General features: G+C 38.9%; 1 protein-coding gene across 1 annotated transcript; it reads right to left on the reverse strand.

The window, feature by feature from the left end:
* Positions 1 to 8,287: 8,287 nt before the first annotated feature.
* Positions 8,288 to 12,091, reverse strand: SRSF1 (serine and arginine rich splicing factor 1). Its single transcript, XM_059149793.1, has 4 exons — positions 11,757 to 12,091; positions 11,165 to 11,349; positions 10,610 to 10,782; positions 8,288 to 10,410 (listed from the first exon to the last, which is right to left on the reverse strand). Exons 1-4 carry the CDS (start codon positions 11,948 to 11,950, stop codon positions 10,216 to 10,218), a joined length of 747 nt encoding a protein of 248 aa, XP_059005776.1. The 5' UTR covers positions 11,951 to 12,091; the 3' UTR covers positions 8,288 to 10,215.
* Positions 12,092 to 12,102: the final 11 nt, after the last annotated feature.

The raw sequence follows: 12,102 nt of genomic DNA on the forward strand, positions 1-12,102 counted from the left end.
TTGCTAGTCAGGCCCTGTTGCCCTGTAGAGGCCAGCCTGACTAGCAGTGGTTAAAAGATGGCAACGGCAGCTCTGATGCTGGCTCAGCATTGCAAACTAGAGAGTCAGGGAGCTAAGCACCCCACTTTCTTGATGCTGAGCTCTGGGCTTCCTCTACTGAGACTAAATGAACTCCTGCTTCAAAACAGTCCCCAGCAATCCAAGACAGCACCATGGGACACCCTGGTGGCATCAGGTGGGTATTACAGGTGATGTTCACTTGAGTCAAAGACTTAACTTGCCCCTATAAACCGCCCCTTCAGAAAAGGCAGACTGGCTTTTTAGACAGCTATAGTAAAATAAATTTGTCGCAAGGATTCAAGTTCTGGGCTGTTACTTTTACATGTTTGAACTTGTTTCCTCAAACTGCACAATGAGGCTAATACCAGATAAGCATTAAAATGAATCACAGTACCTCATGGAACAGTTAGCTACTGCTTTCCTTGAGAATAAGGTATTTGTCTTATGCCCTTGCATGTTTCCCTTAAAACTTTCCATTAAAAAAGGTAGCAAGGGCATGAACCCTTGAAGCTACTACTTTGGAAATAAGCCCAATATGTTTGCAAGACCGTACTAAGCTATCTTCACCTAAACTATCCCATGCACCTAAGATTTCGTGAACATATTTATTCATAAACATTAAGGTGTGCCTTAGTATACCAGGCATCTTGGAGTAAGTGTCAAAAAGTTAATATAGTGCTTGCTCTCTGAGTTTATCACATACCCAGGGGAAGTAGAACACACATATATGGAACAACTATACAACATCCAAGTGCACACATTATACGACACTACATAAACATAAAAAGCAAAGCAGAAATATAGTGCAATTAGTCCAAGAACTTTCTAAGTCTTTAGATGATCATGAAGTAGTAGTGTTAGAGGTGAAAGAAATTGGGATGCTTGTAGGGTATGTGTGTGGGGGAAGGAAGGAAGTTTGTTGAGTCCCTTGGCTTTGAGACAATTAAGTCACCAGGGTCAGAATCCTGGAGCCATGTTGACTCCCAAACCAAGGAAATATACTACCCCCTTTTCTAAAGTTTATGTAATCTTCACCTATGAGTGCCTTTATAGAGAACTAGTAAAGGCCAAAATAATCCAACCCCCAAATCTGCAGGAATTCTCATGGAGGTATGACCACTTTGTTTTTAAGTACTTTAAGGCTTCTTCTGTTAAGAATCATGCTTAAGAATGATGTAAAAAGGAGACACAGGAGGAAGCAGCAAGAGGGAACCACTCTACTCTTAGGCAGAACACCAATTTTTGATGATCAATAAAATGTGTACAGCTTGTGAAAGACGAACCTTCTTCTTTGCAAGACTTGATTTTTGGGACTTTCACTTCTCCCATTATAAATGCCTTATGCTAGCATTGATTTATTTGGAAGTCAGGGGTAAAACGGGGAAAGAATCCCAAGCAGATTCTGGGCTGAGCAGAGCCCAACCTCACAACCCAGAAATCATTACCTGAAACCAAGGCAGACACTCAACTACTAAACCAGACTGAGCCACCCAGGCACCCTTAGGCTACCATTTATATTTGAATTCCCTAGCATCACATCAGAGAACTATTTGATGCAGTGTTAAGATTTTCCTCTTCAATAATCCCCCCAGTTACCCAAAAGTTTGTGAAATAGTTTTCTACTGTGTTGCTTTTAAGGAATAGAAGTTCTATCTCTTAACATTAAACTGTCAGTGCTGCATTTGGCTGAATGAGATAAAAATATTACAGAAACCTCATTGGGTAGGAAAACACACAAAACTTTCAAAGAGTAATAAAATAGATTGTGAAGTTAAATGCATCACAGAGAAGAGAGCTTTATATGGACTTAGAAGTTTATTTTTTAGTTCCAGGAATTAAGTTTAAGGATAGTCAGGATTTTAAGATTCAGGGTGATAATGTTAAGTGGGAGGAGGGAAGGAGAAATGTCTATTAACACAAAAGCAAAAACAAACATGGTCAGTATTTACCAGACCAGCCATAGCAAGGGAAGATGTGATTGAGAATAGTGTTAAGTTGGGAAGGTAGACTAAAATCCATAGTTGATTTGTATTAAGGGAGTTGACATGATGTTTTAGGAAGATCAGACTTGATGGCTAGGACGGAGACTAGAGTCTGTGAAACCAGCTTAAACACTTTAAGTAATGAATCTGGGTGCACAAGTAAGTATGCTGATATGGCAAATGGAGATGGAACACAAAACTGAACAGCATTTTGATGCAGCAAACTATAGTTGAAGTCGTAGATACAATGGTACTGTGGCTAGGAACTGGTTATACAGAAAGTCATAGAACTACGACCTTGATGTAAGTTTAGTACCTGGTTTTAGAGGACAAAGGAGCCATTTTTAAGTTTTCTTTGTTGTAGTGTGCTTGCTGTACTGCGAATCAACATTTCACATCTTAAAATGTGGATATCACTTGATTTATTTGTAATTCAAATTTCTTAAAAAAAAAAAAAAAGTCTCAAAAATAACTAGAAACACTCCAGGAGGTCACAGAATGGAAAATGATATTTTAATGTTACATACAAATATTTAGCTTCTACTACTACACAATAAATATCAGTTAAAGATTTATTCCCAACTTAGACACAAAGAAATTTAGACCTATATTCACTGGTTACTTATTCAAGAAATTCAGAACGGGAAAGAATTCAAATATCTCTTCCAAAGCAATTGGATAATTATCTTGAGTGTCTATTCAGTGCATAGCTATTTTGCGCTATGTACCTGGAAGGGGGAGGAAGAAAGGTTACGACCTGTTAGAAAAGACAGATACATAAACAACTCACTAATAATCAAGGCAGAATGGCAGTTTCAAAATACAGTAGAAATACTCTGTGGGAACAGAGGAAGAACCAATAGTACTTCTCATTTAAAGTGAGTTCTTATAGTGACTACTGTGCCAGACACATCTTGGTTCCTCAGAAAATAAAAATTCATGATGCAAGAAAGTTGAAGTAGATGTCTGGATAGTGCAAGCAAGCTAGGTGACATGGCTATACTAGAGCAAAATACACAAGTCTGTATCCACACACAAAGGAATGATTGTCTGTATAATGGGTATTAGGTTTCCAGGAGGTCATTTTTGAGGTACTATCCAATGTTAAGTTATACCTCTCTAAATGAGCAGATAGAAAGCATTGCAGGAGGAAGAAACAGGACCAAATGCAAGAAATGCTACAGAATGCCTAGTCCTGGGACATGGAGTATATCAAGGGAAGGGCTAGAGATGAGACTATAGAGGTAGGTAGGCTAGGAGCTAGGTCACCAAAGGGCTCAGCTGCTGTTATTTCTAAGAATAACCTCCAAGCACAGAAGTTTCAAATACTATTGTATAAAGTGAGAAAAGATATTTTTCACTTAAAAAAAATTACCTAACAACAGTAGCTGGTGGACAGCTAGGGCTTGGGCTGAAGATACTAATGAATTTCTAACAACACTTGGCATTCACTGACCGTACAACAGATGGTATAAATCACATTTCTAAGCAAGCCACATTAAGGGAAGGAGTGATTCAGCCCAGGACTGTTGGCTTTTTGTTGGTTTAAGGAATACAGCAGCCTGTTCCTGTTTTAAACCTTAATCTCTGCTGCAACTTGAAAGCTTATCCCAAACTTTGTGTTAAGGCTCCCCTAACACTCAGCACCTCAGGACACAATTCTGCCACGCCTCTGGCACTTTACAATCTCCAAGTTTAGCCTTTTTCTTTTACAAAGGGAAATACTGGATTTTCAATTGTACAATTTTGGTTTTAGAGTGTCTCTTCATAGGTTAAATTAAGGAGACCTCACAGCTGAAATTCCTAGAATTAAGGATAGGAAATAACCAGTCTAGAGCATTCTCCATTCAACTTGTACCAAGCCTGCTAGTCAACAACCACCTTCTGTGGCCTCACTTGCCACAGAAAATGACAGGCAGGCAGATAAGCTCTACTGTGCAAACTTGATTTTCTTCTCCTGGAAAAAATTCTTTTATTTGCTCTTAGTATCTTATTTTTCAAAGAAGACAAGTTTCTAACATTTTAAGGAGGGTGCTTCCATACCATATTGACGAAGTTATATCATCAAATGGGCCTAAGAAACTTTAGCAATATTTTTAGTGAATTTAAACAGGAGCTAACTTTGTGCCCTTACATTTTTTGTAATGTAAGGTTGTAAGGAAGGAGATGATGGGAATGACAAATACTAAAGTGTTAATTCTCCCAAATTTTCAGCAGTCTTAATATAAAATGACATTAAGTAAACATGACAAGAGAACTATGTGTATGGACTTCCTGATCACAAGATACTCTGTGCTTAGTTAAGAAAAAGCCTAGAAAACAAAATATAAAGTCAACTTCATGAATAAGCAGTTTAAGACACTAACACTCATTAAGTATCTTAGTAATGCTGAGAAATTATAGTCCAGAAATGTTTCATGCCATAAAAATAAACGACAAAGAGTTCTGAAAACATTTTCATTTTTCCTAAGATCAATTTTATGCCTAGATTGCCACGTGCAGCACATCGACTCCAGTACCCAATTCTTACTCTTCTGGCCTTACTGATCTCTACCTTTAAGTGTACAGGGGAGGCAGAAAAATAAGCAGATTCATATTTTCAGCATTTTCTAAGTCCCTGAACCTATTTTTCTTCTTTAGCAGTTCAGTACTAATAAAGCTCTATTCAAAACCTAAATGGATCCTCTACTTGACAGATACAAAAAGAAAAACCTAAATGGATCCTCTACCTGACAGATACAAAAAGAAAACTTACCCACCCTTAAACACCCCACCTAACTTTGGAGCTGATAGATAGGATTAAGATAATTTGTGTCCACCTAGCTTTAAGCGATTCTTTGTGGTAAGGATACTTTCCTGGTTGACTTTGTATAATAGCTCCCTCTAGTGGCTACATGGTTTTCCCTAGCATTTACTTCAATAGGGGAGCAGAAAAGAACATGGTAAAAGAAACAAGCAAAAAAAAAAAACCCAAAAAACACGTTAACTAGACATTTGGCAACCCTATCCGCTGTTTTGCTCGTATCTGGTGAAGAGGAGTATATAGCACTCTAGGGAGGCTCTCCATTTCTATTACCACTGATAGTTCTTTCAAAAGCTGAGAGTTCTAAGTCACAAGGCAAGAACAGGAGTTAAGTCCTTTGTACTGGAGAGAAAGACAAACATCCAGAATCTGCTGAACTAGATCTTAAGTACTGTCCTCCGTCATTCTGTACACCTGAAACAGCAACTCCTTATGCAAAGGCATGCATAAATTCTCTCCCCCAATAACCCAGCTGAAGGAACTTACTAATAAAATGTTAAGAGATTATTTCTGCCTAAATTAACTTGCATATGAAAAGACTAATTCATTCTATTTACCTTTTTGGGGTACTACAGAAGCACCAAGTGATTCTTTAAATAGAAAAAGATCTCGATTCATACAAAATCACAACCACCTTCAGGTATAGCTTTTAAGTTATCAAGATGCATCCCCAAAGCCCTCAATCACAGGACTAAGTGCTGGTTTAAGTATAACTACGATTTCTTGGGCCTTTACTTAGAGCAAATTTTTGCCAGGACTACCATCTATTCAAAAGACAATCAAAATGAACTGAGGTTTCCTTATAATCTCATCAATTCACGCCAATCCCAGCTTCTCCTATGGATCCTATTGACCAATATTCCTGTGAAGTATTGGGGGAAAAAAATTACCCCCAAAGAACTGAATATATACCACTACATACACTAGGATGGCAGAGTACTTCCTTCAGTGTACAACTGTTGAGTCCACTAAGCAACAGAATATAAAGAAATGTGGGCCATACCTTTTTTCTCGGGGCTGCTTCAGCCTAAAAAGACGGGAAACTTAGATCTCCATTAAGAAAGGATCCACACTAACAGGTTTGTTTTCATGCACATGAAGCTTTAGCTCAATATTTCATTAGAGTTCTGTAATCTCTTACCCAAACTCAAGGGGGCAGGTGTATTTGAAATTCAGAGCCATTCAGTTTATATAATAAAATAAAGTAAGGTATACAAATAGACTCTGTATCATGTAACACCCCCAGCAATGCCTATGCAAAGTGTATAACGAAACCTCAGTAAATCTGCAGAAGACCATGTATTCCCAGTTAAGTGCAAAACAAGGGCATCAATTCTGGTCAGGTTTCACATTCAACGCAGAATTTTTTGGATAAGAGATTGTGAACACGTTTTCTGCCTTTGCACTCTTCATACTGGGATGAACTAATTAAACCAAAGACTGGTTATTACAACAGAACTTCAGCCCAAGTCTCTTTTTATACTATTTATGGTAAATACACAGAACTTAATTTGTAGTTTCAGTACACTTTCATATACAAAGTGAGAAGAAACATATAAGAAATTCATCTACACAGAAAACTTGGAAAAAACCCCAAAAAACAAACCTAGAATCATATTTACAGTTAAGTGGACACGGGAGCACTCAATTTATGAAGGTATGAAACTTAGTGGGGAGAAACATTTTTAACAAGGAAACTCTGTTCATAGTTCTTTTTAAAAAATTAAACAAATTTTAAAAAACAAAATTCAGATCCCAAACAATTAGGAATCAGAAAATAGGTTTCTTACCTTTTGTTTCCAGAAGGATGTGGGCTGAACAGCAAGGTGGGTTATTCAATCTGACGTTATGAAAAGTAATTGCTTCTTAAAGTTTTTCCTTGGTTAGAAAATAACAAACTAATTACAGGCTCCCTACACTACTCTAAGGGAACATAAATAGGGAGAGAAAAGGGGAACAATTCAGGGCTACTTTTTTAGTTGCAAAATGGTACAACTTTCTTCTTACAGCTGCCAAAATGGGCAGAGGTTTAGGGTTCATTTCCTAAGACTGAAAAACAAGTCTGCATCTGCCCTCACAGCTCTGAGCTATCTGGTCTGGTGCCTATCTATCTTCTATAAATATGCAGCCAAGTCCTCTGATCTTCAGACACCCTATTATCAGACAGTACTTTCTATACCTCAATTCTGACGTTTGGACTACTCAAGTTTTTAGCAGAACACAGCTTTCAACTTCGCCTAAATGCACTCAATCTTCACTGAAGGCAATTTTTCATCTTGATCTGGTTTCCAACACATTCAATGAACATAGGCTTAAGTTTAGCTTACATTAACCTTTCCAAAATTAGTTGTTTAAAAATACTTATACTCTATACATGAAATAGTTAAAATCCTTCCACTTCTTGAACATTGTATTTTGAATTCCTGCATAGAAACTAGTAACTTCCTTAATCTAAACCAATTTACAAGTGCAATCTTAGTTTTAAATTTAACATCCCTGATCTTCCTCCTTACATTCCACAAGGCTCATCTAAATGTTTTGGTTGCGTGTCCTTATGCAAGTCCCTTGGGGCCACTTCTTCTATTACCAAGATTATGTCTAGCTTTTCCTAGGTTTCGAATTATGTCACCTCCATAGTGGTCTTAAATTCAGCTTCCAACTCTTATTAGCATCCAAGGCAAATGTTAGTATTTAGTTATTTCTTTTGGGTGCAGAAAAAAGTGTTTTGATGGTTTTGACTAGCTATGAGGAAATCAAAAGAAAAAGATTAGGGATTTTAAGTAAAAATCTCCTCCCCCAACTCATTGAAAATTTAGCACCAAGGGGCTATCAAATAAAAAGATACAAGAACGAGCAGACTAAGATATATATCACTGCTTTGGTATGTTCTGGATACAGAATATTATAGTTGAGAAGGATTTGCAAGGCACAATTATAAAGAAAGCCCAGCTTCTCATGAACAATAAATAAGCAGTTAAAATTCTAGTGTATTACATCTCAGAAAAAAATGTAATTTGTGTTAAGATTTCTAATCTGCACTGACTTTAACATTTAATACTTACCAATTTTTGAGAAAAGCTTGAAAATCTCAAAGGCTATCTCCAAGTTAACATTAACTAGTCACTACCCGATTCTGCACAAAGCCTATGTTGTCTAGATGATCACCAAAAAATAGACATCTATAAATTTAATCATTTTTATCAAAGTATGGGAAGATTATCTTTCAGAAACTAGATCACCCATTTAACATACTATATACACAATTGCCTTATTCTTACCTTATCTCCCCGAAAAGACTTTTATAATTAACAGTATTTATTAGAAATAATCTTTCAAGAACCTTTAATTTACTAACAAGTAACAGAATCTTATCAAAGTATTAACTGATAAACTAGTCACCCAATTAAAATTTTACATGAAGAGGAAAAAGGACAACCATGCATAGTTTTTTAAAAAATGTTTATTTTTTTCAAAGAAAAACGGCAATAGCCAATTGGAAACCTACTTATTCTTCAACTCCAATTTTGTTCTTTAAATTTAGAAGTGACTTACTGATTTACTATTTAAACAAACCCCCCCTTTCCCCTTTAAATGTTTACCATCTACTCGTGCTGAATCCTTCCAAGGAGATTGCTCCAGCGTATTATCTCCAGGTCCTCGCTTTGCTCCTTTTACCAAAAAATGCAAAACACAATTCCATCGTGCATCTTAAGGGCTCCAATCGTCAAAAATAGGAAAAAAAAAATCTTTGGAATAGCCAATTAAGTTGAATAAAAAAAAAATATCCACACGAATGCGGTTTGGTTGGGGCAGGAATCCACTCCTATGTTCCTGGTAATCTGATCCCGCTCCATGAATCCTTGTAATTCATCCTCCCTATCCTATCCACATTATGATTTGAATCCAATGATCCAGCTCCAAGGATTGGGATCCAGTGAGCCCTCTCCAATCCAAACCTTTATAACCAGCAAAACCAAAAAAGAGGAGGCAAAATGTTAGATACTGTAATCAAAAAAGGTTTCTGGGGAATGATGAGTTATGTCTGTCATCAGTTTAACAGATGTACATCAATAACTATCAAATTCCCCAAAACAAGTTTCTGAATGGTGTTCAGATAAATTTTAGAAACTTAATCATCATAGAGACTAATTGGAAGAAGCATTTTATATTTACAGTTCAACTGATAATGCCAACACTTGTTACTGTACAGCGTATTACAGGTTTTGTGGTTGCAAAAAGTTATGTAGTTGAAAAGTTTACTGGTATTGCTACCCACCCTAAGTCTAAACTAAACCTAATGCTCCCATCTGCAATTTAATTTGTAAATTAAAGTGTTTTAAACATGAGTCAATTATGAATATTAGTTTAAAAGGGGAAGGTGAGACTTAAAAGTATTCCCAACTAGATTATCTACACCAATACATTGGAATTCTATTTTGCTTTCATTTTGTCTTAAAAAAATGAAATAGCAACGCTATATCAGTCACACAGAGGACATGCAGATTTAGCAGTATTGATATTATACTCTATCTGGTTGGAATTAAAGACACCCTGTACCCACATGTACACCAACAGCAGGTCACACATTAACAGTTGTAACTAAGCACTGTGACAAATTAGCCAGTTCTTCCCACATTAGTCCCTATTAAAACAAAAAAGGGGGGAAGGGAGCAAAATAAACTGTTACAAAATGGGCAATATAATTTTGCCACAATTGCCAAGGTTTAAAGAGCAAAGCAATTGTAGCTAAAGATAACTGCATAAGATGTTTGCAAATGTTTTAAGGTAGATGTATATATATATATAATCACTTTCAACCCTTGCCTTTTAGTATAAGGTCAATACTGCCAATTTCATCTGTGACAATAGCACTTGGAGTCATACCATTGCCTCCATTATTGATCTGATCCTCCTCAATCCTCCTTTTGACAATCCTAAAATGATTGAAATGTGCTCCACAATCCTTAATCCAAAGCATTCTTAATCCATCTCTTCAGATATGTCTACAGAAAGACACATGAAAAGCAAGATAAACATAAGAACTTCCCCAGGTAAGATAACCACAAACACCCCCAACATCCCAGTTCACACAAACCAGAGCAGAATAGACATTTACACAATATCACAGTCTGAAGAGCATGGAGAGTTAACTAAATTTAAACAATCCTGTCTATGACATCACTTAAAATACAATTTATCAGACATGAGGGGAATGTAGATGTTAGGAGCAAGGGGATATTACACAAGAATGCAATTCAACACTTTAGCCCATTCTGAACAAAACAGTTTGAATTAAAAAATGAAAAGATTGTACTGAGTAAAGGAAAACTGTATACAACATGGGTTCTACAAAAAGTGTCACCAATCATCTTATGTACGAGAGCGAGATCTGCTATGACGGGGAGAATAGCGTGGTGATCCTCTGCTTCTCCTTGGGGAGTAACTGCGACTCCTGCTGTTGCTTCTGCTACGGCTTCTGCTACGACTACGGCTTCGAGAGCGTGATCTTCCATAACTTGGACTTCTGGGCCCATCAACTTTAACCCGGATGTAGGCAGTTTCTCCCTATTGAATAGACAGAACTTTCGATTGAAAGATCTAAGCTTTCACCTGTCTTCAGGCATGCTGAACGAATACAACGTAACTAAAACCAGGAATCTGGTACTTTACTTGGACACCCTTGCCTGAATCTTACCTTCAAATTCCACTGTTTAGACCACTGTATCCAATTCTGGCCAAAGAAAAGAGTAAATGTAAAACCTACCTCATGAGATCTAAACTTAGTGTTATCCAGTTTTCGAACTGCATAGGTCATATCTTCTTTCCGTACAAACTCCACGACACCAGTGCCATCTCGGTAAACATCAGCATAACATACATCACCTGCTTCACGCATGTGATCCTTTAAATCCTGCCAGCTTCCACTTGGAGGCAGTCCTAAAAAAGTATTTTTTCAATACCAATCACCCTACATTTCACATTAAACATAAATTTACACTAGAACAAGGACTACTTTAAAATAAATGATTAGTTCACGGTCCTAGGTAAAGAACAGTTCATTAAAATCCTGGAATCCGAAGTCCAAAATTATCTGTCAAAATCTTCATATTCTAGGTATCCAACCTAATGGTAAATTAAATAAGTAGTATGTTGGCGTTATCTCCACTACGGTAATCTTCGTTTACTAAATTCACCCAAGAAACTTAAGTAATTTACGACGTACCACAAAAACTTGAATTGGTCAAAACTGGTCACTCAAGGAGAAACTTAAAAGTGGTTCCTGTCCCTTCTCAACACCCCTCACGAACAATAAACTCACCGGAGACAACCACTCTGTTTTCAGAACGCCTGGACGGGGGGCCATAGCGGCCTCGGGGAGCCCCGCCACCTCCACCCCCGCCGCCGCCTCGGCCTGTACCACGGCCGCTTCGAGGAAACTCCACCCGCAGACGGTATCCATCGTAATCATAGCCGTCGCGACCATACACCGCGTCTTCCGCGTCTCTGCGTGATCATAGAAAGCAAGAGGTTTAAGAATAAGGCCCGGGAGGGGCCGCTAACTCAGTCAGGAACTAGCGGCCCCCGCACATGCGCACCCAGCGTGGAAGAGCCCACATGCGCTGCATAATAGGAATGGCCCCTCCCCCACCCAGAAGCACGCCAGGCTCCCGACCACTACACCAGCCCTCGGCGCCTCAGTTTCCCGCTCCGAGACGGAGAGTCCGCTCTGGGGACGTCCGTGGGCCCAGCCACCAGAAAAAACACCGCGAGTCGGCTCCTTACTCGGTTCCTGCATGGGCGATATCGTCTTACCCCCAACCTAAGAGCCCACCTCCCCATTCTCTGTATCGAGGCCTTCCCCGACTACTCCAACTTATTGCCTCAAGGCGGCAAGCCCCGGGCCGCCTCACCGAGGGTCCTCGAACTCAACGAAGGCGAAGGGCGGTCCTCCGCGGCGATTCTTGAGATCGATGTCGCGGATAGCACCGTATTTGTAGAACACGTCCTCAATGTCCTTGGTTCGGATGTCTGGAGGTAAGTTACCCACGTAGATGCGGCAATCGTTGTTCCCTGCCGGGCCACGAATCACACCACCTCCCGACATGGCGGCGACGAAAAGCGCGGACTCGAGCACAGGCCTTCCCACCAAGCCTAGCGCACGGCAGAGCAAGCCCGCAGCGACACCACGTCTCCCGCGGCCCCTCCAAAATGGCGCCTTTATCAGCTCGGCGCACGGATATGGGGGGAGGGAGGAAG

Source organism: Mustela lutreola, chromosome 15 (assembly GCF_030435805.1).
Source record: "Mustela lutreola isolate mMusLut2 chromosome 15, mMusLut2.pri, whole genome shotgun sequence".
Classification (NCBI taxonomy): domain Eukaryota; kingdom Metazoa; phylum Chordata; class Mammalia; order Carnivora; family Mustelidae; genus Mustela; species Mustela lutreola.